The sequence below is a fragment of the Dama dama genome, chromosome 14 (genome assembly GCF_033118175.1).
Source record: "Dama dama isolate Ldn47 chromosome 14, ASM3311817v1, whole genome shotgun sequence".
In the NCBI taxonomy this organism is placed as follows: Eukaryota; Metazoa; Chordata; class Mammalia; order Artiodactyla; family Cervidae; genus Dama; species Dama dama.
In genome coordinates, this window is record NC_083694.1 from 3810037 (window position 1) to 3837679 (window position 27643).

At 46.9% G+C, this 27643-nt stretch overlaps 2 protein-coding genes across 4 annotated transcripts in view; one reads left to right on the forward strand and one right to left on the reverse strand.

Moving 5' to 3' along the window:
• The window catches only part of RASSF5 (Ras association domain family member 5), a 74399-nt gene extending 71629 nt beyond the window's left edge, over positions 1-2770 (forward strand). For both annotated transcript variants that reach the window (XM_061159947.1, XM_061159948.1), the window contains one exon: positions 258-2770. In XM_061159947.1, the coding sequence (XP_061015930.1) occupies positions 258-410 (153 nt within the window). In that variant the 3' untranslated portion in view covers positions 411-2770. The remainder of the gene's footprint in view (positions 1-257) is intronic.
• A 2500-nt stretch (positions 2771-5270) lies between these two features.
• EIF2D (eukaryotic translation initiation factor 2D) lies at positions 5271-26937 on the reverse strand. 2 transcript variants are annotated; one of them, XM_061159950.1, is made up of 16 exons: positions 26719-26935; positions 25858-25988; positions 25649-25780; positions 23403-23486; positions 22836-22926; positions 20045-20152; positions 17996-18249; positions 17435-17552; positions 15791-15836; positions 15280-15383; positions 15010-15159; positions 14552-14641; positions 13528-13623; positions 12339-12459; positions 7025-7199; positions 5271-5485 (listed from the first exon to the last, which is right to left on the reverse strand). In XM_061159950.1, the coding sequence occupies exons 5-16, from the start codon at positions 22919-22921 to the stop codon at positions 5415-5417; spliced, it is 1419 nt and encodes a 472-aa protein (XP_061015933.1). In that variant the 5' UTR covers positions 22922-22926; positions 23403-23486; positions 25649-25780; positions 25858-25988; positions 26719-26935; the 3' UTR covers positions 5271-5414. The 2 variants fall into 2 exon arrangements, with proteins under 2 accessions (XP_061015933.1, XP_061015932.1); XM_061159949.1 differs by lacking the exon at positions 25858-25988 and having other exon boundaries at positions 25590-25780; positions 26719-26937.
• Between the last annotated feature and the right edge of the window lie 706 nt (positions 26938-27643).

Sequence of the window (27643 nt, forward strand, 5' to 3'; positions counted from 1 at the left end):
CCCCAATAAATATGGCTTAAGTCAATAAAATACGGCATAAACCAATCAAAATAGGGCTTATGATCTAACTCTTGGCCATGAGATGCCAGGATTTGAAATTCTGTTGCTGATATGGCATGGAGACCTCAAGCTGTGTTCATCACACCTGCCTATTCCGTAGCAAGCGGTGTGAAGGGGGAGCTGGCATGGCCCCTCCGTCATGCGATGTCTAACCTGTCTCCTGTTTTCTCTCCCCCAATCTCCCTCTCGCCACCCAGTGGGACGCCTTCTCCATCCCTGAGCTCCAGAACTTCCTAACGATCCTGGAGAAAGAGGAGCAGGACAAAGTCCAACAAGTGCAGAAGAAGTACAACAAGTTTAGACAGAAACTGGAGGAAGCCTTAAGAAAATCCCAGGGCAAACCTGCCTAGCCAGTCCGGCCTCCCCTTCTCCCAAAAGCCCGCGGATTTAATTTTTATTATTAATTATTATTTTGCAACAGACACTTTCTCAGGACACGTCTGGTGGGTGCATCTGTGCCCGCCCATCAGCTCCGGATGTGGCACGACGCCTCTGGCGACCACGTGTGCATGCAGGCACGGGGCCTGCCCGCCGCCATCTGTGCCTCTGCACACTGCCCCGGAGCAGCGCGCGCGCGTGCAAGACCGGCCGCCTCGTCTCGCCATCTGCAAGCCTTCCGCAGACCAAATAGCTGCCTCTCCCTACACCAGCTGGCAAAGGAAAGAAAAGGGGTTTAGAGACATGTGTTCTTTCTCCGGCCTTTAGTCTTCTTCAATTTGTTTCTTATTTGCCATCCACAGTTCCTTTATTTATGAGTCCAGAACTGTAGCATATTCCTTTAGCAGGTCTGAGCTAAGCCCCTGAAACAGGACAATGCTCATAGAAGAATTGTCCCGGGACTTCCCTTGTGATCCAGTGGCTAAGACTCCGAGCTCCCAATGCATGGGGCCCAGGTTCGATCCCTGGTCGGGGAACTAGATCCCACATGCCTCAACTAAAACATCCCATGTGCTACAACTAAGACCCTGTGCAGTCAAATAAATAAATATTTTAAAAAAAGAATTTTCCCCCACCATCCTCAGGTGCCCATTGCTCTCGGGTAAGGGATGGTCATAAAGCTTCTGGCCCCAGAGGCTCGGGTCAGAAGCACCAAAGCTGAGGCTGCCTGAGCGATTTCCAGAGAAGCTGCAGCTGCCCTGGCCCTGATGGCCCAAGAGTCTGTACATGTGTAAACCCAAAGGCATTTATATCTGTGTGCATGTGGTCTTCAGCCACATCTTCCTCAACTCTTTGTTTTTAAGTTGCAATTTTGAATTTAATATTGCCCTCATCCTCACTGTTTCCACTAAGGTGAAACCAGCCATTTAACTATTTTTAAAGTCTCCTGCCGAGTGCGGAATTCAGATAGTTGAAGCCAAAACGTGTTGCAGGTAAACAAGTCCAAGCCGTCTTCAGGCCTCCCCAACTAGCGGCCAGGGGCCTGGCTTCCTCGGTTCCCCTTCGGCCTCCAGGACCGCCTCCCTCCTCCCTCTGGACTGTGGGATCTCCAGGTGCTGCCGGAGGAGCTGCCTTGACTACCGAGGGGGGCCCTCCAACTCAACCGACTTGGGACTCCTTCGTGGTCTGAAGCACTGTCCACCGTGGGGCTGGCCTCCTGCTGACCTCGTGCCTTTTTGTTTTCAGAGAGGGTCAGAAACCCCGGCCTTTGCTTGAGGCTCTGCTGCTGGCTTGCTCCTGCCAGGAAGTGGAGCACGGCGGTGTGAGAGACAAGGACAGGGGAGCCTGCCCCCCAAGCATGGGGTGAGGGTCACAGAGCTTCTGCGCGTCTAAGGTCCTGGGCCCTGACTTCTTAGAAGTGAGGTCAAGCCACCTGGACAGGGCGAATCAGATTCCCGACGTCTGCATCTGTACTGGCTCCTTGCTTAGGGTCAAACTTAAAACCAGCCAAGCAATTCAAGCCAGGAGCCAGGACTGCAGAGACACTCCAGGGCAGAGGGAGGACTTGAACTTTCAAAGCGGGGCCGGTTTTCCAGTCCAGACTCTGAGAGACCCATGTCTTCGCTGTTCTCTGCCTTCCCAAGTCCTTGGGTCAGTTCAAGCCCATGCTTCTTTGTGTAGCTGCACAAGTTCCCTCCCTGAGTCCACCACACCCCTGATCCTAGAAGGAATGCAGACCCTTCATCATGCAAACTTCTTGGTCTTCAGAGCTGCAAAAACTGGATGAGCTAAGCAGCTCAAAAAGATGTTTTCCATCATAAAAACCCCCATTATCTGCCACCTCCTGCTCAGCCTTATCACTTCCCTCCCTTAAAATCCCCTCCCTGCTGCAGGCGGGCGCAGCGCCCTCTCCTCCACGCTGCATGTCTGGAACACGACAGAAGGCACGCTGCTGCAACCGCTGTGAATGCTGCTGAGACCCCCCCCTCGGAAGGGGTGGCCGTTTTATTTTTGAGAAGATAAAAAAGTCCTGTACATATATACATAAGGCATATAGCTATATATAAAGATATGGGGTGTTTATGAAGTAAGAAAACTGGGGAAATTCAGACCTTAATCGAAAGCACAGTTAGACCAGGGACCCGGGCTGGGGTCCGAGCCTCGGAAACAGCAGTGAGTAGGGAGTGAGTGCCCCTTCCCGCCCAGGGCGGGTGTGACTGCTGGAGTGCCTTTTGCCGTTGTGTGGTCCAATGTGTGTTCTGAGGCTTTCTTTTGAAATGTCTTTCTTATATGGGTTTAAAAAAAAAGTAATAAAAGCTTGTTGCAAAAATGATTCAGGCGAGAGATGCGTTCCTTGAACCTCCCCCTCTCCGGGAAATCTGGGAAATCTCGTGGAAATGGTGGAGCCGGGAGAGGGGTGGGGCCAGAGGAACGCACACACTTCAAGGCCAAGTCAGATTTTCTTTTGCCTACGAACCGAGGGATGAAGGCATCCTGAGAACACCTTCCAGAGGCACGGGCTGGAGGCGCTGCCACGGTGACGGGTTATTCTCCGTCTTCACAGAGATGAAAGCAGAGGGATTCACTACAGAAAGAGCACTTTGAGGAGGGGTGGGGGGCGGTGATTCTCTGGAGCTAAGGATGATTAAACACCAGAACAGGCTACTGAGTTAAGCAATGATTCTTCTATTTCTGGAATTATTTTAAAATCGGATAGGAAGGAGTCTTTGAACTTTTGCGATCATCTCACCCGGAGGAAAGATGACTAAGACAGTCCTTTCACCTTAGCTCTGATGTCCATCAAAGGAATATCTCAGTAATCGTGGTGATAACCATATAAAAGTCATTAAAAAGGAATTCTCGCCTGCCTTCCGGTATTGATCACACACAGTGCAATCAATGAGGGCCCTCAGTTCATCCGGTCTACCCCTGACCTCCCTCTAGGAGAGCACCCTTGTCCAAGAGACATTCTTAAAAGTGTCCAGGAATGGGATACAGCTGTAACGTTTGCTCGCTCCAAGAGGTATATCTTTCAATAATTTTGCCAAAACCCAGAAACGAACCAGTTTTTGCGTTTCACTGAAACTCATTTGGTTAAAATGTGCGATTAAGTTCAAAGCTGCACATTTGACCGTGGTGTAGATTATTTGGCTTAGCACATAGAAAAAGGAATCCCTTGCACAGCCTAACACGCCCTTGCCTCCTCCCATGAACCTATGGTATTCATGAGGAGAAAAGGGAAGATGAATCAATGCAAAATGTGTCACCATTACTGGAAAAACCACCTGAAGCACGTCTTGACAGCACTGTGTCACGGCAGAATTCTGGGTCAAACCTGAAGCGTGGATGTTCATTGCAAACCTAGCCTCACCATTCACTGGCTTGTGTCTTTAGGAAGGGTGAGCAAGGCAGGACACAACTCTGAGCCTCCAGTCCCTCCAAGGTTGTGCTAAACAAATAATGTCTGCAGAAGAACTGTATAAAGCACTGTGTGTTTTCTTGGGAGAAGTTAATGATCCACTCCAGGACTCTTGCTTGGAGAATCCCATGGACAGAGAAGCCTGGCGGGCTTCAGTCCATGGGGTCGCAAGAGACGGACACGACTGAGCGACCAAACCACCACCTTGTGTTTTCTATGTTATTTGTATTGATTATGAGGACCATATTTCATGACTACTCTATCGCCCTCAGATCAAACCGTGTGTGTCCAAGGGTTCTGCTGTAACAGAATCTTGTTTGGGGTCAATTTCTAGAAACCTCTTTCTCAGTTTCATGTGCTCATGTTAACACAGCAGGTCAGTACAGTGACGCAGTTCACTCACAGTGAGTCAGCAGTGAAAAGGCCGATCATTCAGAGCCTCCTAACAAAAGGCAAGGGACCTCATACACATTTTTATATTCATCCTTTTCTTATTCAAGCCCCAGGTGGGGAATTTGTGAATATTGTGGGTATTTTTGAGTCTTTATCTTGGTTTAAAAAAAGACAAGATGAGCAAGAAAAAAAGTAAACTGAAGTGTAATTTTATTTTTTTTGATGGTAAAAAGCAGATAACTCTGCAGTGATTTGGCTCAGCCCTTCTCCTTCCTATTGCACAAGGAGGCCCCTGGTACAGAAATGACTGCCCCAGACTGAGCAGGGACCACAGCCGGGGTCTGAATCTTTTCACATGATCCAGCTGAACTGGACAAAAGCACGATAACCTCTCTTAGGAAAACGGTCATACAGAATCTTACGCACTATTTCAGAGAACTCCGTGGGCCCTCTGAAGACCTTGTCCATGAGCCCCAGGTGAAGAAGTTTGAGGGTAAAGAAAGCATTAGTTGGTTAAGACTCTTCACTGTAGCAAAGTCATCTAACCTGTAGCCACATCACAACTTACAGCTGTTAGTGGCAGTTGTCAACGCTGAGGAAAAATTACTGTTGTACAGAAACCCGTCCTAATGTACTGTCATTGTTTATTTCTGGTCTAGCCTAAACTTTGCTCAAGACAGAGATAACCGTTCCTTCTTCTGAATGATGACAAATATAAACATATAAAGAGCCCTTTAGATATTTGAAGGAGTGATTTTGGGGCTAGGAGGTTAATTAGGTAGCAAGTATAGCAAGAGGTTATTGAATATTCGGTAGAAGGACTTTAAAAACAGGTAGGCTCCCCCTACCTGAACTTTGGATGGGCTATGGGACCTTGAAAGCAGAGCACACACCAAATGATCGAAACCACATGAATACAAAGAGCAGCCTCCAACAGCCTCCAGGGTTCCTTTCAAATGGCTTTGAACCTGAAAACTCAGTACAACAGTTTACTAAGTGGAAGAAACAAAAGGGAATCAAATTCAGATTAGAATAAAAATTTATTTTGGTAAAGAATTATATATATATATATTTTTTTTAGTTTGCAAAAACAGAAAATACTCATATAAATTACCAGCCCAGAGCCTGGATTTCCACTGGATCAACCACATGAAACAAGAGTCTGTCATTTCTTCTTGCCAGGCTTAGGGGCCTTCTCCAGGCCTTGGATGTATTTTCGAGGCAGCCGATACTCTTCTACAATCCGAAAGGCAGAGACTCCTCAGTGAGGTTTGTGCATGCTCTCCCCGCCCACCCCGTCCCTCTGTCTACAATGACCCTCCTCTGCCCCGACTGCCAAGGTCCCCGGGTGGCACAAGCGGTAAGGAATCCGCCTGCCAGTGCAAGAGATGTAAGAGATGCAGGTTCGATCCCTGGGTTTGAAAGATCCCCCGGGGAAGGACGTGGCAACCCACTCCAGTATTCTTGCCTGGAGAATTCCGTGGACAGAGGAGCCTGGTGGGTTACCGTCCAATGGGTTGCACAGAGTGGAATGTGACGGAAGCAACTCAGCATGCACGCCGAGGTCCCCAGCTGCAGAGCCGCCTCCTGGCCCTCCCGCCCCACTCTGTTCACTCCCGCCTTCGAGCCTCAGCTCAAACCGTTTCCATCACGTGACCTGCTCTTCTACACCCAGCTTACAGGCAACCCCGGCAGGATGGACCACACATCCTCATACCTCGAGGCTGAGTCTCCCAGCAACTTTCTTGCTGATAACTACTTTCTAAGTGTACTTCAGGCACTTGTAATTTTCTCGTAAGGGAGAATGCGTGTGTCTGAGTGCAGTTATGTGTTTATCTTTTTCCCTCTGTATTTCACATGGAGCTCTTCACTTAAAGGGGTGCAGTTCTAAGTCAACTGCTGGGTACAGCCTGAGACCATAAAGTCAGCTTGCTTATTGAGCATTTACTATGCGCCAGACCTTGGGCATGAAAAAGGTAAGGTCTGTGATTCAAGATGCTCATTCTAACAGGGAGTTCAGACACAGAATAAATGAGCCCAGTTATAGACACTAGTCAGAATATAAACACAATTGGAAAGTGCCATGTTAGCAGTTTTTTAAATGTCAATTTAAGGAAACAGAAAATTTAAAAATGGGACATGTTCTAAGACAGGCTTCCTGTGGCCCCTGAGCTGGGCCAACAAGCCTCTAAGGCTGCGAGAGGCCACTCGAGGTTAGGGGACTACACGGAGGGAAGCAGCCAGGTGTGAACGTGGGGGTGCAGGCAGGGAACAGCCAGGAGACCAGCAGGGCTGAGGCCTGGCCTGGGAGTCAGGGACCTGCCAGAGAAGGTGGAGGGAAGATGGGGCTGGACTGGGTGGGTCTTGTTTAGTGAACTTAAAGAGTTTATTCCGCAAATCAAGGTTCGGAGCCCAACTACAGCACTGAACAGTTGAATTATCTCAGTACAAAGTACTGAACCTGTTTCCTCATCTGCAAAATAGAAATGGTTCTTCAGCATCAAGCCTGCAAAAAGCCCAGCAAAGTGCCTAGCAAAGTTTGGGTGCTCAACAAATGTTTTATAAAGAAGGAAAACCAGAAAGAAAACTTCTGCACTAGGATGGTGGATAAAACATTGAATTTGGGGGCTAAAAGATAAAGGGCAAACATTAGTTCCACCTCTCGCTGGCTGCTAAAAGCCATGTTTACGGTAAACTCACTAGAGGGACTTTAGTTGGTAGGAAGACCTCTGCCTAGTGAGACTGACGTCTCTGCTTCTTCAGGGGGATGCTCACCCAGCAACAGCCGGCCAAGGTGGTGGATCTGGTTGCCCTGGATCTGAACCTGCAGGCTGTCCTTGAGCCCCGGGGCAGCAGTGACGGTGGTGCTAGCCTGGCAGCGCTGCTGGAGGGTGGCAGCCACCGAGCACGGGTCCAGGCCATAGGCCTCCAAGTTCCGGACCACGGTCACCTGGTGAAACAAAAGACTGACGGTGGGCACAGACCACATGCCCTCCCTCCCAAAACCTTCCAGGGCCTCTGCAGCCTCCTCACCCTACGTTCACCATCCCCACAACCATATCTATCCATCCAAATAATTAATTTTTGTGCTTCTAAATTGAAGTTTTCTTTTTACCCCATTCAATACAGGCATACCTCAGAGATTCTGAGGGTTCAATTCCAGACCCACCATGATAAAGCAAATATTACAGTAAAATGAGTCACATGAACTGTTTGGTTTCCCAGTGGACATGAAGTTACATCCTCATGCAAATCAAACCACAATGACATACCACCTCACACCAGTCAGAATGTCATCATTAAATTCTACAAATAATGAATGCTAGAGAGGGTCTGGAGAAAAGGGAATCCTCTTACACTCTTGGTGGGAATATAAACTGGTACAGCCACTATGGAGAACAGTATGGAGGTTTCTCAAAAAACTAAAAACTGAACTACCATATAATCCAGTCATTCCACTCCTGGGTATATATCCAAGCAACACTATAATTCAAAAAGACAAATGTACCCCTATGCTCATAGCAGTATTATTTACAACAGCCAAAACATGGAAACAACCTACAGCAGATGAATGGATAAAGATGTGGTATGTGGAATATTACTCAGCCATAAAAAAGAACAAATCTCAGTAATCCAAGTCTATGCCCTGACCAGTAGACGCTTAAGTTGAATGGTTCTATGAAGAGCGATAAGACCTTTTAGAACTAACACCAAAAAAAGATGTCCTTTTCATTATAGAGGACTGGAATGCAAAAGTAGGAAGTCAAGAAACACCTGGAGTAAGAGGCAAATTTTTGCCTTGGAGTACAGAATGAGGCAAGGCAAAGGCTAATAGCAGTTTGCCAAGAGAACGCACTGGTCATAGCAAACACCCTCTTCCAACAACACAAGAGAAGACTCTACACATGGACATCACCAGATGGTCAACACTGAAATCAGATTGATTACATTCTTTGCAGCCAAAGATGGAGAAGCTGTATACAGTCAGCAAAACAAGATCGGGAGCTGACTGTGGCTCAGATCATGAACTCCTTATTGCCAAATTCAGACTTAAATTGAAGAAAGTAGGGAAAACCACTACCATTCAGGTATGACCTAAATCAAATTCCTTATATAGTGGAAGTGAGAAATAGATTCAAGGATTATACCTGATAGACAGAGTGCCTGATGAACTATGGATGGAAGTTCATGACACTGTACAGGAGACAGGGAACAAGGCCATCCCCAAGAAAAAGAAATGCAAAGAAGCAAAATGGCTGTCTGAGGAGGCCTTACAAGTAGCTGTGAAAAGAAGAGAAGCGAAAAGCAAAGGAGGAAAGGAAAGATATTCCCATCTGAATGCAGAGTTCCAAAGAATAGCAAGGAGAGATAAGAAAGCCTTCCTCAGTGATCAGTGCAAAGAAATAGAGGAAAACAATAGAATGGGAAAGACTAGAGATCTCTTCAAGAAAATTAGAGATACCAAGGGAACACTTCATGCAAAGATGGGCTCAATAAAGGACAGAAATGGTATGGACCTAACACAAATAGAAGATATTAAGAAGAGGTGGCAAGAATACACAGAAGAACTGTACAAAAAAGAACTTCACAACCCAGATAATCACGATGGTGTGATCACTCACCTAGAGCAGGACATCCTGGAATGTGAAGTCAAGTGGGCCTTAGGAAGCATCACTATGAACAAAGCTAGTGGAGGTGATGAAATTCCAGTTGAGCTATTTCAAATCCTAAGAGATGATGCTGTGAAAGTGCTGCACTCAATATGCCAGCAAATTTGGAAAAGTCACCAGTGGCCACAGGACTGGCAAAGGTCAATTTTCATTCCAATTCCTAAGAAAGGCAATGCCAAAGAACGCTCAAACTACTGCAGAATTGCACTCATCTCACACGCTAGTAAAGTAATGCTCAAAATTTTCCAAGCCAGGCTTCAGCAATACATGAACTGTGAACTTCCAGATGTTCAAGCTGGTTTTAGAAAAGGCAGAGGAACCAGAGATCAAATTGCCAACATCCACTAGATTATTGAAAAAGCAGAAGAGTTCCAGAAAAACACCTACTTCTGCTTTATTGACTATGCCAAAGCCTTTGACTGTGTGGATCACAATAAACTCTGGAAAATTCTTAAAGAGGTGGGAATACCAGACCACCTGACCCACCTCTTGAGAAACCTGTATGCAGGTCAGGAAGCAATAGTTAGAACTGGACATGGAAAAACAGACTAGTTCCAAATAGGAAAAGGAGTACGTCAAGGCTATATACTGTCACCCTGCTTATTTAACTTCTATGCAGAGTACATCATGAGAAACGCTGGGCTGGAGGAAGCACAGGCTGGAATCAAGATTGCTGGGAGAAATATCAATACCCTCAGATGTGCAGATGACACCACCCTTATGTCAGAAAGTGAAGAAGAACTGAAGAGCCTCTTGATGAAAGCGAAAGAGGGGAGTGAGAAAGTTGGCTTAAAACTCAACATTCAGAAAACTAAGATCATGGCATCCAGTCCCATCACTTCATGGCAAATAGATGGGGAAAGAGTGGCAAAGTTTATTTTGGGGGACTCCAAAATCACTGCAGATGGTGACTGCAGCCATGAAATTAAAAGACGCCTACTCCTTGGAAGAAAAGTTATGATCAACTTCACATATTAAAAAGCAGAGACATTACTTTGGCAACAAAGGTCCATCTAGTCAAGGCTATGTTTTTTCCAGTGGTCATGTATGGATGAGAGTTGGACTATAAAGAAAGCTGAGCACTGAAGAATTGATGCTTTTGAACTGTGGTGTTGGAGAAGACTCTTGAGAGTCCCTTGGACTGCAAGGAGATCCAACCAGTCCATCCTAAAGGAAATCAGTCCTGAGTGTTCACTGGAAGGACTAATGTTGAAGCTGAAACTCAAATACTTTTGGCTACCTGATGCAAAGAGCTGACTCATTAGAAAAGACCTTGATGCTGGGAGGGGTTGGGGGCAGGAGGAGAAGGGGACGACAGAGGAGATGGCTGGATGGCATCACCGACTCAGTGGACATGGGTTTGAGTAAACTCCGGGAGTTGGTGATGGACAGGGAGGCCTGGCGTCGCATTCATGGGGTCACAAAGAGTCGGACATGATGACTGAGTGACTGAAGTGAAGACACAGAAGCAGACTCACAGGCACAGAGAGCAGACCTGTGGTTGCCAGAGGGGAAGTGGTGGGTGTGGGAAGGACTGGGAGTCTGGGATTAGCAGATGCAAACTAGTATATAGAGGATGGAAAAAGAACAAGTTCCTACTGTATAGTACAGAGAACTATATTCAATATCCTGGGATAAACCATAATGGAACAGAATATGAAAAAGACTATATATATATATCACTTTGTATTCAGCAGAAATGAAAAGCAACATTGTAAATCAACTGTCCTTCAACAAAATATCTTTAAAAAGTTATGCTTTCACTATACTGTTAACTGTGCAATAACATTATATGTTAAAAAACAAAGTATATACCTTAATTTTAAAATACTTTATTTGTGAAAAGTGCCACCCATCACCTGAGCCTTCAATGAGTTGTAATCGTTTTCACAATAGTAACATCAAAGATCATGGTCACAGATCACCATAACAAATAATAATGAAAAGGTCTGAAATATTGCAGGAATTACTGAAATGTGACAGACACAAGAAGTGAGCACTGCTGGTGAAATCGCACCAACAGACTTGCTGGACACGAAAGTTGCCACAAGCAACTTTCAATTGGAAAAAATTTTCAATTTGAAAAAAAAAACACTGTCTGCAAAGCATAATAAAATGAAGCACAATAAAACAAGGTTTGCCTGCATACGTCACATATTACATTTAGTGGGACAGATACTCTATCCCACATAGAACATATACTTTTGTTTGTTTGTTAAGTTGCTAAGTTGTGCCCAGCTCTTTGCAACCACATAGGCCGTAGCCTACCAGGCTCCTCTGTCCATGGATTTCCCAGGCAAGAATACTGGAGTGGGTTGCCATTTCCTTCTCCTACATATGCTTTTTCTAAAGTTTTTTTTTTTTTTTTATGGAGAATTTAAAACATCAATAAAAGTAGAAGAGTACAATGAGCTCCACGAACCCATCACCGATTCCAACGATTCTCAACTCATGACCAACCTTGATTCATCTATATCCCCACCCACCCGCAATCCTATGTTACTTTAAAGCAAACCCTCCTAGAAATCCCATCTACAAATATTTCAGTATGTATCTCTAAGAGATAAGGGCTCTTTTTAACATAAAAGCAAAACCATCACTGTATATAATTACACATTCAAGAAATGGTGGCTACTGCTAGTTATTAAACTTATCATCACTTGGTTCTCATTTATTGAATGTTTATACGCTAAGCAGTATCTAAATATCTCACCTACATATATTCTTTCATTTGATCCTCACAGTGCCTTATGAGGTAGGTATTATACCCATTCTTCATATAAGGAAACTCAGGCAAAAATGACATAAAGCATCGTGCTCGAAGTCAAGCAGCAAGGCAAAGCCATGCTGGAACCCAGTCTGTAATCTCAAAGCCTACACCCATAACTGCGGGATTTCTACCCAATAATCCTATTTCTGTCTTCTCAAGACAGACAAAATAAGTGCAGTCCTTTTCCCAAGACAAAATAAGTGCAGTCCTTTTCCCAAGGACAGCTTTACACATATTTGAGGACAGATGTAATTTGTTCTGACGACTGTGTTGCCAAGCTAAACAAGCTCAGTTCCTTCAGCAATTCTTTACCAGTTATTTTCACTGAACAAGGCCCAAGAGGTAACAGAAAAAGAAGAGCTGAAGGTCCATAGCAGAGTTCTAAGAAAAAAATAAATATAAGATCTTGTTTACTTCTAGAACCAGGCTCTCGGAAGTTTCCTAGCAGAAAATCCTACAGGACAGTGAGGGAGGGGGTCAGCTTCACCTGTTTTACACAGAACCCAGCCCAGTCACAGAAACAGGTGTTTCCTAAGCAACTTTCGAGGTGTTTGAGGCCAATCTGAAAATCTCCAATCCCATCAGAGAGACTAGAACTTGGCAGGAAGGTAAATCACCATCTTCAAACGCTGTATCTTTTAAAAATTACCTTTTTGTTCGAAGCTCTCTGTGCTAGGGTGATCTCAATTGGGCAGACCCTGCCTTTCTTCACAGTGGGCTCTTGTCCCGGAAAGGTCACTTGATAGGCAGGCTGCAATCTTTCCAAACATCTGAAATGGGAGTTAACGAGTGGGAGGCTGATATGGCCAGCAGAAGCCATTTCCTCATAGCTCGCGCCCAGCAGGCGGCTGGATGGAAGCTGATCTTGCAGGCAGTGGTTCGCCTCTGGCTGCAGAGTGGAATCAAGCAAATCAACTAGGGAGCTGCACCCCAGGCCAACTGAGTCAGAATGTCTGATCACGAAGATCCATTTTTTACCACTGTGCTGCTGTAACTGCTTTACACCACTGGGTGGGTTTCTGCAGTGCAGCAGAGTGAGTCAGCCACGCGGATACAAGGATCTCCGCTTCTTTGGATTTCCTTCCCGTTTAGCCCACCACAGAGCACCAAGCAGAGTTCTCTGTGCTACAGAGAAGGCTCTCAAGGAAGAGACTATTTTTTTTTCTTAATCTCCCCAATGTGCAGCTGCAGCAGAGACCCACTGATTCAGGGAAGGGGATGTCTGAGACGAGCCCCTGGAAACTGCCCACAGGTCTGGCCTTCTGAAAACCTGCCCAGCGGCCTTGCAGCAGATTTCTGTCTCAAGACTCTACCTTACCCAGCCGGATAAAGTACAGCTTCACATTTCTGACAGGTTCCAATCATGCACCTTTTCTAGACGCCTTTACCAAAAGGAATTTCTATCTTTTGTCTAACCAGATTTTCTTTTGCTAGCATATATATTGGGAGAGACAAACTTTTTCTATGAAGAGCCAGATGGTAAATATTTTAGGCTTTAAGAACCATATGGGTCTCTGTTTAAATCACTCAACTTTGCCATTTAGCAAGAACACAGAGTAGATGTTATATAAACAAACGAGTGTGGTTGTGTGCCAAGGAGACCTTATTTACAAAAACAGGTAGCAGGCCAGATTTGGCCCACAGGCAATAGCTTGCTAACTCCTGATATAAATTATTTTCGGTTTTGGTTCCATGGAAAAGAAAAGGTTTAAGAATCCTTCCTTTGAAAAGACTTTAAGACAATCCTCACCCCCCACTCCCACTTTCTTTTTGTTTCTCTTTTTGAAATTAAGGGGAAGGGATGGAAATGTTGGAGAGGGGCTGCCAATCCCCACTACCTGCTCAGGAGACTGTCCCACGGAAGCTTCCTGACCGTGTGCTGTTCATCCTTCTCTAAGATGCAGTCACAGAGGATGGGATCCAAGTTCACGAGACTAAAGGGAAAGAAGAAGCAATAAATAGCCCCAGGATTCATCTCTTACGTGTTGTTCATGGTCAATCAGGATTATTGGAACCAATTAGGGGTTCACAGTCCAGGATGCAACGTATTCTCTGGATGGGAGGTACACATATGCTTTCCTAGAATAAAGGAGAAGTAGGCAGTGGAGGGGAAAGTGGTATGGGGAAAAAAATGCGAACACTGGGATCCCTGGCTCAGTTACGTTATTAACTAACCATGATGAAGCCAGCAGTTCCCAACTTTTGGATCACAAGGGTGTCTTCTGTAATTAACAACAACAACAAAAATTAATGGAACACTCATTTAGTGGTTTACCTTCTGTATCCACTTACTAAGAAAATAGAGAATACCATGAAGCTAAGATGGCTTTGGTAAAATTTTTTGAAGTTTGCATTTTGTTCCTCACAACAGCACCTGCGTTTGACAATCAACGGTAGATACATATGTTCAGGTCACTCTTGTTGTTTAGTCACTAAGTCATGTCCAACTCTTTTGTAACCCTATGGACTGCAGGCTCCCAGGATTCTCTATTCATGGGATTTCCCAAGCAAGAATACTGGAGTGGGTTGCCATTTCCTCCTCCAGGGGACTTTCCCGACCCAGTGAAAGAACCTGGGTGTCCTGCATCAGTAGGTGGATTTTTTACCACTGAATCACCAGGGAAGCCCCAAGATACATATGAGATGATGCTTCTTCAGGCTGTAGTCAGTGTGGACAGTATATATAGATCTGACTACCCTCGCCACAACTCTAACTGTCCACGGCCTATGGTTTAGAAGCCACCGGACTTGGTGTTCTAGAAGGCTGAGACCCCCTGCACCCCGCCCTCCCAGCCACCTCCCACATCTGCTGAAGGTGAGTGTGGAAAGACACAGGGCAAGCCCTCCTTCTCAGCCACTCACTTCTTGTTGTCTGCATCCACCAGGTCATTTTTCTTGGCGTAGTTGATGACGACTGTTCGGACTTCACTGCCCTCCAGGACACTCCCTTTCCTGGGTGAGAAGCGACCAGGAGGTTACTCACGCTGTGCTGGGGGACAAACCGCAAACGCCCAGACTCACTCCCTGCCCAGCAGGGCGCTGTCCTCGGCTCGAGCTCTGCCTTCTTCCCTTCTCCTGCCTGAGGCCTGCAGGGCCGCGTGAAGAGTCGGCATAGGCAGAAAAGGGAGAGACCTACTCTCTCGCTCACTGAGTCCGGAGACCACCTGCCCAGGGGAAGGAGGCTTGAAGCTGGGTCTGGGGGAGGGGGAGGAGAGGGCAGAGCAGGTTTCGCCAGTCGCAGAAGAGCACCACTCAGGCTGAGAGGGTTATCGGCCAGAACACCAAGCAGGCAGGAGAAGGGCTGCTCTCTGAAAACTCACTTGTGGCCAGACTCCTGGAAGAGCAGGGTCATGCTGGCTGGGACACAGTAGAGGGGTTTTATATCTGGAGGGTGATAGGGCTGTCCCCTGCTACCCTCCTGGATTGTCTGGGAGGTCAGGGAGGGCTCGGGTATGACGAAAGATGTGATCCTGAAACCCAGCAGAAGGAAAGAAAAAACACATTTTATACTAGTGTCTCAGAGCTCCCCAGTCCTGGCCCAGGTGCCCCGGGGCCAGCTGAGCTGCGGTGAGCAGGCCCCCGGCACTCACCTCGGGTGCTTCCAGTCCACGGCCACAATGCTCTCCACCCCTTTGCTCAGCTCCTGCACCTGTATAATCTGCTCCTGCTGCATGTGCTGCAGGAACTTAGAGAGCTAAGGGAGAGAGGGCCAGCAGTAGGGGGCCTCATCGACTCCGCACAGGCGCTGAGCACCTACAATGTGCCGGACGCCGATCTAGGCAGGGCCTGGGGGGACGTGGGACAGTCCCTGTCCTCGTCCAGCTAGGAAGCGAAGGGCCCCGTCCTGAGGGCTGGAGACTAACGGGTGGAGCCTTTCGGAACTCAGGCTGGGTATAAAGGGCTGGGAGGGAGAGAGGGGAGTGGGTACCCACCCAACTGCCTCAGCCCCGGGAGAGCTTTCTTACCCCCACTATACTTGGAATCAAAAAGCTTAACTCTAGCATCAGCCCTGCAGACAGGGCTTCCCCACGTCAACCAGCTCACGCCACGAGCGCCCGACACAGCTCCCTGTGTGGGTATGCAGAGAAGGGACCCACTTACCTTTTTGTAGCTTGACTTCTTTATGTCCAGTTGCCGTCCTTCAGGGCTGATGGCAGATGGAAAAGGCAAGTTAAGCTAACAAAGCAGTAGGGTGAGACCTGCCTAACACTGAGAGGAGGCCGTTTCCTCAGCCTTCCTCCAGGATGCTTGGAAAGAGGCCGCTGTTCCAGAACTTTCTGCTTGGTGGCAGCATCAGAAAGAGGTAAAGACTTCAGATACTCTAGACCCTTGCTGTCCAACACACCTTCCTGTGAAGAGGGAATGTTCTCTGCTATCAATGTGGTGGCCACAGGCCACACGTGGATATTAAGCACTTGAAATGTGACTAATGTGACTGAGGAAATACAGTTTAAATTTCATTTAATTTTAATTTAAATAGCCACACATGGTTCATGGCTACTGTACTAGATACAGTTTTAGATTCCTCTCAAACTATATGATCTTCTGTGTCCTCAGAAGTTTCACCTCCAGGTAAGTCTTTCTAACACCAAGCTCACTGAGGCAGCCAGGCTAGAGCAGGATTTGGCAAACTACATCCTGCAGACCAAATCCAGCAATACCCGTTCATCTACCATCTACGGCTGCTTCAAGGCCACAGTGGCAGACGTGCGCAGCTGCAGACAGACTGTAGGGCCTGCAAAGCCTAAAATAATTACTATCTGATTCTTTATTGAAAAAGCTTGGAGCCTCTGCCCTGTAGCTGTTAGTTTTGGGGGAGAAGTCCCTAATGAAGGCTCCTCAGAATGTACATCTTCTCTGAATATGTGATAAGCAATAGCAGTTTGGATTCGCAGGGATCCTTTCTAGAACCCATCCCAGGTTAAGAACCTCTACCCTAGAGAACATTCCAGGATCCCTTTTCCCAGTTACTTGCAACTCAGCAAGGTCAGGACAAATTACGAAGTATCTTGCCACACACTCCAGACCTCACGCTTGTATAGAATCCCTTAAAGAAGCTCATAGGAAGAGGAAGAGAATCACATTAAAATCATTTTTTTAAAAAACAGCAAAACTCTCAAAAAGAAAGAAGTTCAGACTTAGGGTGAAAATCAATAAGCAAATCTCCTGACATGGTAATATTCACTGGTTGCTTGTGAAATGTCAGGCTATTTGCTCTTGATGGCAACGTTACATGTGTTGGGAATGAGGGCGCTAAGAAGCCTGGTTACAGGTTCAAATCCGCCCTGCTCCAACACCCTGGGAGCTGGCTTCCAGCCCAGCTTCAAAGTCCAGAAGTTACCCACACGCAGCAACACTCTCTCTGCTGGTGGCTTGTGTTTGGGCGGGGTGGGAGGTCCCCACTGACTCTTCCTTCTGACACAAGTCAATCCAGCCCGCCTACTCCAGAAAAGTGTGAGCGGGTTGGCACTTTCAGACAAACAAGCTGCCCAGGACACTTCCTGGCCCAGATTCACCAGAGCAGAGGGGGGCTCACAGCACCTTGGGAATTTCAGCCTCATTTCCTCAGCATCCTGTCACTGGCTCACATTTAAGCTTTTACAACTCAGTATCTGCCAGATCAACCCTCCACTTCCTGCTTTCGACATCATGCTCCTCAGACAACTCCCCCGTCGGCCTTGTCCCATCCAACCACCGAGGAGCAGGAGAGGGCCCCCCTGCCCACGCCCCCCAGACCCTCCGTACCAGCAGGAGAACATGTGGCTACCCAGGAGAGTGCTGGTGAGCAACGGGAGGTCAGCCTTTCTGACACAGCACTTCAAAGCATGCAAGAAGCATCTCTGCAGCAGCTCGTCCATTTGCTCTGCAAGGAAAACACGAGGACCTCATCCTTCCGGAGGGATGCAGAGGCCTGCGCGGCGACACCCCCCCTCACCCCCAGGTTCTGAGGGAGCCTGCTGCCTGGCGCCAAAGCGCCTAGACTCTCCAGAACACGGGGCCTCTGCAGAGGGCTGACCCCAGAGGAGGCAGCAGGTCACACGGTCCCACCCGGCCAGACGCAACACTTCTCTAACAGAGAAGTCAGAGCCGGAGAAACCCTGGCGGGCTGTGCAGCTGGGCTCAGGGAACCCGGGGAAACGTGACTCATGTGAGAAAGGCTCCGGGGTGAGACAGCAAAGCGCTGGGCACCACCCTGACCAAAGCCAAGGCCGTCTCCCTCCCCCCCAAGAGGCCTGGTCAGAAGCAGCACAGCGCACATCAGCCTCCTGTGCTGGGAGAGAGGCCCTTCCACCCTCAGAGCTGTACCCTGAAGGGTCTTGCTGTCCGTGGGGTCCACGTGCAGGCCCCCAGGGCCGGGGTCTTCCTTGGCTTCTGACGGGGACTTCTCACACCTCCGCTGGACCTCCTCCTCTTCCTCCTCCTCCTCCTCCAGGGTCAGCTGCCTCATGTCGCCCTCCAGGGTGGTGTCGGCCTTGACACATCCTTTCCCTTCACTGAGATCGGGGGCGTCCAGGGCCAGAGGGGCAATGGACGGTGGACTGGATTTGTTTCCAGATCGCCTGCAAAAACCTCACGTCAGAAACAGTGAGCAGCAGCCACAACACCCTCCAACCCTGGTCAGGGGGGTCAGCGGGGGTCCAGGGAGAATGAGAGTCACAGGCAGGGGTGTCCAGGAGCGGCTAGAGAGCCTGGGTGTGCACCTCAACTCTGATTCCAGTTTTGGGCCCAGAGAAGTCCCATGCCTCAGTTTCCTCATCTCTGAAATGGGGAGAGGAATTCTTGCCTTCTCCTTATCCCAAAGGAATACTAATAATGTTAACAGGAATTCAGGGACAGAGAAAAATTAAAGACAATATAGTTATATAGACCCCCCCTCCAAAAGTATTCCCTTCATATGAATTAAAAATAAAACCACTTTGAATTAAATAACAAAATTAAGACTGCAAATGCATCTGTAGTACCAGTGGTGGAATACAAACCCAAGGCTAAGGGTAGAGAACAAAGTACAAATAACTGAACTGCTCAAGACTGCAAAACAGCTGCTTCTGTGTTAAACCAGAATGGAATCTAAAACAGATAAATGACAAGGACCTGTCGTATAGCACGGTAACTATATTCAATATCTTATAATAAACTTTAATGGAAAAGAATCTGAAAAAGAAGATATATGTACACATCTGTATCTGGAATCACTAGATATACACTAGTGATCACTAAAATCACTTTGCTGTATGCCTGAAACGGGCACACTGGAAATCAACTACACCTCAATTAAAAAAAAAAGGAAACCTAACCTGCAGAGCAGAGATGACACTGGTTCTATGCCATCAAGTCTTCTGAAGACGGGATGGTAAAAGCAAAAAGCTTTACCTTAACTAAGATTATGCAAGTCAAACCAAGTTTACTAACAGCTGCAGCAAGGCTTTTCATGAGGCTAATAGTGAGGCCAGAGCGCATGTTCAGGCTACTCTGCTCATGTAAATACTGAACGTATTTTCAAAGAGTGGGAGGATAGGAGACGAGGCAGCTGCTGATAAAACGATTTAGACAACAAGACCTTAATTTCTCACACTGACAGAAAACAAGGAGCTGGGAGCTTGTGAGTAAGCAGCCTGCAAACATCTGCTGAGACCCAGACGGATGAGGCTGTATGTCCAGCAAAGCAGTGTCTGGCTGACACTTGTAAAATGAATAACTTGAAGACTGACTAAAAATGTAACAGGTAAATCTATACCGACAAGCCACAACACTTGGCAAAGGACCAGGTACGCTGCATTTGAGAAGAGTCTTATTTACTATTTCGGTTAAAGGACAAGAAAATAACCAGAAAATAAGCTCTGATACAGTTCCGGAGAGCAAGGGTCACAGTGAGAAAGGGCAACTTCCGTAATGAGGAGGCAATCCAAAATGTAAAAATTAAACAACATAACAGTAACCAGATTATCACCCAGGAGCCTGAGGAGCTACTCTGCTTTGATTTGGATTCAGAAGTGAGAACCTCTGAGCCCTCATCAAGGGGCCAGAATATGCCTGAATGTACACGGCAGAGAAGGCCAGAGGGACCAGTGCTATAACACTAAAGAATGTCGCTGTGCTGAGAGAGAAGACAATCCCGAAGGCCTTCTTCAAGGCCTAGGATTCTACAATTCACCTAGAAAATAATTAGTTCTCTGTAATTTCCTCTCTAAAAAGGAAAAAAAAAACCATCTTTTCTTCACATTGAGCAAGGAAATTAACATCTGTGATCAGCAACTGAGGACAGGCAGGGACGAAAACCCTGACTTCTGAATCCAAGCCCTGGGCTCTCTGCATCCACCCAGCTTCCCTGTAAACCAGAAGACAGACTGAACCCACCACAAGTGGTCCTGGTAGGTGTGGAGCACAGAGAAGCCCCTTCCCTTCAGACCCGAGGTCAGCATCTCAGCTGTGGACATCGCAGCGACTCCGACGGCAACGGGGGCTCTGAGGAGGAGACAAGGGTCAGGAAAGTCTTCCAGGGGGACGCCCGCCAGACCAGCTTCCTCACGTGCTCAAAGCACCACGGCTGCAAATCTGAAGCACCCACTTATACCACAGGACGAGAACCCAGTGCAGTCTCAGTCCTCTTTAAATTACCTATAAACGTGACTGTCAGAGAGTCGGACATGATTAAGCTACTAACACACACATACACACACACACATACCACACATACGACTCTCAAAAATTCCTTGACCAAATACCCCTTCTGGGTAAGTAACTCATCTACTGCTATTATCACTGTTTTATCCCTATTACAAATCAAACACAGACAGGACTCAGGAGGATATTTAAAAGTTTTCTTTAATTTCAAAAATATAAATTGTTCGTGCAGGTTCAATCCCTGGTCAGGGAAGTAAGATCCCATGTACCACAGAGGAAGGCCAAAAAAAAGGGAGTGCCTTCCTATTTGCAAGTTGAAAAGGGAGGTCTTTCCATTGCCATAAAGTAGGCTGCTGAGTGCCACCAGGAGGAGAGAAGAGAGATGTGAGGTACCAACTAAAGGCTCCTTCTGAGGTGGTTCTTATAACAGGGCTTGCTCTGTGTAGCCATCTAAGAACTGAACGTGTCCATAATATCCAAAAAGAGAAGACCACACATTTACAATAACTACAGGAAATTTCCAAAGCCCAAATGGGAAATCTCTTGTCATCCCAGTGTTACTCAAGCATCGCTCACATACTGCCCGTAAGGACCGGTGTCTAGCTGTCAAATAGTAGGGGAATATACAAGCCCAGCAAGGTTGCCTGGACCCAAGGGAAAAGATTCAAGGGCTGAATTCCCAACACCTGAACTGCAAAAAAAATACCTGCCAATCTGGTGGCTCCACTTACTGTGCCCATGGATCAGCTCCTGCCACAGAATCTTTGAATTTGGCTTCTTTCCCAGTTCCTAAAAGAAGGGTCTTTGTCTTCCACCTTTGGAAGGGTCAATGGCTCAGGAACTTCAGTCTCGAATACGGCTTGCAGTTTTAATAAACTCCCTTCTACCCTCATTCTCTGCCATAAACCGCCCAGGCTTCATTCCCACATACATTGTAAATGTCAAACTAAGCAGGCCAAATACACATTTCCATCGTTTTCTCCTACCTGGGATAGAATACTGGGGGGAAAAAACAATAATATCACCATTCTTTTCAACAGCCAAGTTTTCCTGCAGGTACGCAGGAAGGGAACCTTTCTAGGCGCTTGGTGCCAAAAGGTTCAAGGACAATAGGAGACCAGGAGCAGCGGAAATAAGATCTTTAAACACTGACCCATCCCCCAACCCCCAAGGCCTACAATCTTTCTCCCTCAAAAAGCAGTGAGTAAAATAATGGGATGTCATTTTCCATTCAGGATGACACAAATGAATATAACCCATCACATCCAGTGTCGGTGAGCACGTATGGAAACAGGCTCCATACACCCTGTAGGTGGAGTGAAAACTGATAGGGTGTTTGTAGGGCAACAGAAGACGTGCACGATCGCCAGCCAAACAGCTCTGCTTCTTAGCATCTGCTTTAGGAAAATACTGGCACCGGTGTCCCCGGAAGCATTAGGAAGCTCTTGTTTGTGACAAAGTAGAGGCCACCACAGTGTCCACCGGGAGACGACCTTCTCCATCACCCCACAGCGGGTAAAACAATCCAGCTTATCTGTGCTAGCTGACACAGACAATGTTCACACTACCTGAACTGAAAAAACACTAGGGACAGAGTTTGTTTGTTTGTATTTTTAAACACACACACCCCACCTCACACATTTTATATGCGCGTGTACATGTGCACTGCAGAAGGCTAGCAAGGCTACGTATCAGAATGATAATGCTTACTTCTACAGAAAAGAATTATGGGCTGAGTGGGTTTTGATTTTTCGTAACTGTTCATATGATTATTCCCTAATTTATTTTAAATAAATTTTATTTATTTAGTGTGCTATGGCCAAACCACCCTATAAATAGGATAAAAAGAAAATCACTGAATTGTACAGTTGAAATAGGTGAATTTTACAGTATATAAACTATATCTCCCTCAATTAATCTATTAAAAATAATTAAAAGATGAAGATGATGTGACTGTCAGACAAAAATAGTCTTGAAGTCATGGAAGGCAGGAAAGCAAGAAAATATCACAGGAGACTAAGAAGACATGACAACTAAATGCAAGCTGGCACCCTAGACTGATCCTTGAACAAAAAAATTTTTTTAAATACCTATACATAGTGGGAAAACCAGGAAAATATGAATAAACTCTGTAATAGTGTCAACAGGATTGAACCAATGTTAATTCCTTAGTTTTGGTAACCATACTGTGGTTATATAAGATGTTATCAAGACAAGAAGCTGGGTAAGAAGTATATCAGGACTCTGTACTATCTTTGCAACTTGTCTGTAAATCTAAAAAAAAAATTTTTTTAAGGAGAAAAAAATACATTTTATAAAAGGAGAAGCAGCAGCAGGAACAAATATACTTGGCCCAGATGTGTGCACACTCCACAGGCTCACTGCCAATCCCACTCTCGGGATCTTTCAGGAAGAATCTGTTTTCTCTTTTAATCCTTTACCCACAAGCTGTGAAGCTGTCATTCCCGCCCCTCCCAAGGTTCCCCTAAGTGTGCCCCCAGAGGCACCGCTGACGGCACAGTACCTGTTCCCCACCAACGCTACGGCACAGAGGTCGCCCTTCTGTACTTGGGGCAGGCCAGCAGGGGGCACCACCAGTCCCGGCAGCATCAGATCTGCGGCAAACAAAAGCGTCACAGCTAATTCCACAGTTCACATCATCGTTTATTCATTCAGTCAACAGACGTTCATTAACTATCAACTGTGTTATTCATAATGAAAGTAGAAAGCGGCAGTCTGAGTATGAGACCACCCTTTGGGAAGCTAGCGGTCAAACTGAAGGACCAGGCTGAGGGTCTAGTTTCCATGATCTATTCAAGTCTGGTTTCCCCAAGTCAGCTTATCAACCTAAAGGATAGCCAACAGCGTCTTACAAGGCACTTCATGTCACTCATCTTATTTAAGCCTTACAGCAGGATCTCTGAGGCCCACGGAGTTTGTGGAAGCCGCCAAGTGAGAGATGCAACAGACATGTGGGGAAATTCCATTCTTCAATCATGTGAATGCACGAAATGGGTACATTTATTAAAGTAGTTGGTCTTTTTTGAAGTAGGTTTTAGATAGTATCCAGAATATAAGAAAATACTCTTACCTGCTCCCCCCACCAGTTTTTCAAGCACCAGAGGCCATGTTGTAAACGTTGGTAGAAGATCGGGATAAGACCACAAGGTATACACTGTCCAAAGAGAGGGTCAGAAAACACTTACTGCCAAAGAGTCAATCCTCCAGAGAACGGGCAAAGCCAAATACTAGGTCACATTATCAAAATACAGAAAAGACACTCAACTCAAAGCTAGAGAGAGGGTTGTGGGGGGATGTCCAAAGAAGCTGCATTTTTTTTTAACTTAGATCACCCCAAGTTTGTGAAGCAGTTTAGATGTCATATGCTATTCATTTTAGAATCTTTGCTTCCTTTAGCCCGAGAGAGATGATTCTTTACATACTGAGTTCTTTACAGTAGTTTCTCTCAATCTGTGATCTTGAGAAGTTATCATTTTTACTGGTAGGAAGACACACATGAAGTGAACCACAGCTTTATGAGATTAACTGCCAAAGTTGGATATTTACACGTAAGGCTAAAACTAGTCGGAGAAGGCACTGGCGACCCACTCTTGCCTGGAAAATCAGTACTCTTGCCTGGAAAATTCCATGGGCGGAGGAGCCTGGTAGGCTGCAATCCATGGGGTCGCTAAGAGTCAGACGCGACTGAGCGACTTCACTTTCACGCATTAGAGAAGGAAATGGCAACCTACTCCAGTGTTCTTGCCTGGAGAATCCCAGGAACAGAGGAGCCTGGTGGCCTGCCATCTATGTAGTCGCACAGAGTCGGACACGACTGACGCGACTTGGCAGCAGCAGCAGCAGCTAAAACTAGTGATTAGGTGTACATCTGCTTTTGCCTGTCCAATATCCCTTTCCCCTACTCCGGGAATCAAGTGTCCCTTTTCCTGTGGGAAACATTCCATACAGCTTACATGAGACTGACTCCCTTAAAGAGGCTGCAGCCTTGAAGAAGGCAGAGACTTAAGATTAAAACTGGATGTCACTTGAGCCTTGAAGGCACCTATTGCTTCATCCGGACTGCAGGAGCAGAAGAAAAGAGCCACAGTGGATCAAAGTAGGGACAGAGACCCAACAGGGATTTCATTTATGACCTCAGAAGCACGTAATCCAAAACCAGAGCACCAGCCTATAAGATATTTTGAAATTTTTCCACGTTTATTATTTTTATTCCCTCTGTTTCTATAGTCATTGGCAGGGGCTTGTATGTGTACATACATACAAAAAGGGCTTGTATGTGTACAACAGCAAAGTGGGGTAGGGGTAGGGCCTGGGGTAGGAAACTGCGCTGCATTGCTACAGCCAACTTGGGAGGAAGAAAAGCCCCAAACAACAAAGTAGATGTCAGCAGGAAAGGAAAAGAGAAAAAGACACTGATTCTGTGAGACCTGTGAGGAAAGCAAGCAACAAAATCCTGAGAGCCAGAGAGAGCCTAAGAAAGAATTCTGGTGAGGTATCTCAACCAAAGTCCATCACCAAGACAGCTGGGTATGGAGTTTAATTAATTCAGCTTCCTTCCCATCATAGTTATCTCTTCAGTATCTTAAGAAAAGTGCACTAGTGACAGTTTTAAGAAACATTTTTTACATGCCCTGAAACTCCAGTGGCATCCCTGGTAGCACAGCTAGCAAAGAATCTACCTGCAATGCAGGAGACCCTGGTTTGATTCCTGGGTTGGAAAGATTGCCTGGAGAAAGCATAGGCTACCCACTCCAGTATTCTTGGGCTTCCTTGGTGGTTCAGTCGGTAAAAGAATCTGCCTGCAATGCAGGAAACCTGGGTTTGATCCCTGGGTTGGGAAGATCCCCTGGAGAAGGGAACGGCTACCCACTCCAGTATTCCGGCCTGGAGAATTCCATGGACTAAACAGTCCCTGGGGTCACAAAGATCTGACATGACTCAGCGACTTTTATTTCACTGAAACGCCACCCTTTTCAAGACCTCTGCTCCGTTCCTGGTCACCCCTCTAGAAACAAGTGTTTCTTCAGCTTAGCACTTCCCTTGGCAACAACCCTGGCTTTGTGTTACCCTTGTCCCCCTCCCTTCTATAGCAGTTTCTGGTTTTGTATGATCCAATTCTAGGGACACAGAACACAAAAAATTCTTAGGGAGATCTTGCATTCATTTGTTTTAAGGAAGACAGGTTAATGGAAGAAACAAGGAGAAACAGATATCAGGCAGAGACCACAGTAACGGCATCTCCATCCCACTGCCATACCTGTTGGATACAGATTTTTCTCCAGTTCAAACAGGATGGGGTTACCACCACTCACGTACACAGTCACTGCATCTCCTCTGTGAGCATACAGCTTTACAATGTTGAGCTCTTCCTTTCCAGGCACTAACTCAGAGACCTGATCGGTTCCAAGAGTGGGGAAAACAGCTGCCACATCAGCCCGAAGCTTTCTCCTGCAGAGGGCACACGTACTGGTGTGAAAGCTGCCTGCATAGATTTTAATAAATACTGAGGACTCAGAAAGACTTACTATAAAGTCATGAGGACCAAGGAAGTCTGGTAGATGATGCCCTATTCTCACACACTCTTCCAAAACATCCCATTATCTTTCTCATCCAGTGTCTCATCTATTTTCACATGTTCCTGAGGCATGTCTTTCCACTTCACAAAGAAAGAAAGAAAAAACTGAGACCCGGTGAGAAATCCAAGTTAGCCTGCCACTGGAAACTCAGTCCTGCCTTCCTGACTCCACCCATAGCTCTTGGATCTGCGCCTTTCTCATATATGGCTGGCAAATCTAACAAGCTTATGATCAGACAGATACACCAGGGCATCAAGGATGACAACTAGAGAACACTGGTTCCCAAATCCCCAAGGTGATATCTGCGTTTGCAACACTGTCTGAACAGATACAGTTACCACGTATGCCTCATCCACTTCCACCTCACCCTCCATGTGTCTCTCCCGCCAGATATGAGAAGTGACTAGACACTTCTCATATACCTGTAGTTCTCTGTGCTCCACCCAATCTCTCCCAAGGGACTCAAAGCTCCAAGTAGGGCAGGGATCCCGTATTCCTTCATTTCTGCATCCTCCACGACACTTTGAACAGACTGTAGTCAATACGCGCTGACTGAATTACGCTTCTGTGAAACTCACTAGACTATCCAAAAACAGACAGCCTGGGAGATAACTCGGGCCTCCGCTCCCATTTTCACCCTCCAAATATGTCTAACTCACCCTTGCCCCGCTCTGGGGTCCCTTCTCCGGCTGCGCCCCTCGGCCTCCACCCCAGGTCGGCTGACCGAGCATAGAAAGGCTGCGAGCCGGCCAAGCTCGAGAGACGCCGGGGTGCCCTCGTGGGCAGGCACGGGCCCCTCTTCCCCCTCACCTGTCCGACCCCTTGATGGCCGTGTTGGACTTGACCCGAAAGGCCTTGGCAAACATGTCCGCTGGAGAGGCCTGGGAAAGAGAGGGAGACCACAGACGCCGCGAGCTGTCAGGAAAGCGGACGCACGGTGGCTGCCAGGCCCGCGGCCCTGGGGGCAGCCATGCTGAGGCCCGGCTGGCAAAGCGGCCCGGCTGGAAACCGGGCCCGCTCAGCTTCGCGGCCGCCCCTAGCGGCAAGGCCGGGAACTGAAGCCGGGAGGGCGGGACTGTGATTCCGGCGCAGAGCGGTGCGCCCCGCCCCTTCATCCTGGCCGCCTGGTTCTGCGCCTGCGCGAGCGGCAAGCGCGCGTCCCTTTGTAGTAACGCTTGGGGGAACCTGGTTCTGCGCCTGCGCGAGCGCCAGGCTCGGGTCCCGCTGCAGTGACCCTTCGGGACCCAGAGATTCCGTTCATTTCCATTCCGTCAGCGCCGTGGTGTGTCGAGTAGGCCCTCTGCCAGTTCTCATCCCATTCAATTTAGTTCAGCTGCACAAAGTTAATTGAACTTTCGGGTTTTATTATAATCGCAGATCTCTTGAATGCTTTTCTTAAGGGCTTTTGTTTATTAAGATCTTTACTTTTTTTTTTTAAGATCTTTACATTTTATTGTAGACGATGGCCACAGCTGGAATTCTCTCTGAGATTTTTCTCCTCCCTGTTTTTTTTTTAATTTACATGATGTGATAATAACAAGGAAGCCACTTTTATTCCCAAATTTGACCTTCTACTGAGAGGGAAAAACTATACAAATGATCTTCAAATCTGTTATTTAAAACAGCTTTGGACATCTTTATGTACCTTTTACATTCAGGCTTTCCAGGTGGCTGCAGTGGTAAAGAATCCTGCTGCCAATGCAGAAGATGTAAGAGATGCGGGTTCCATCCCTGG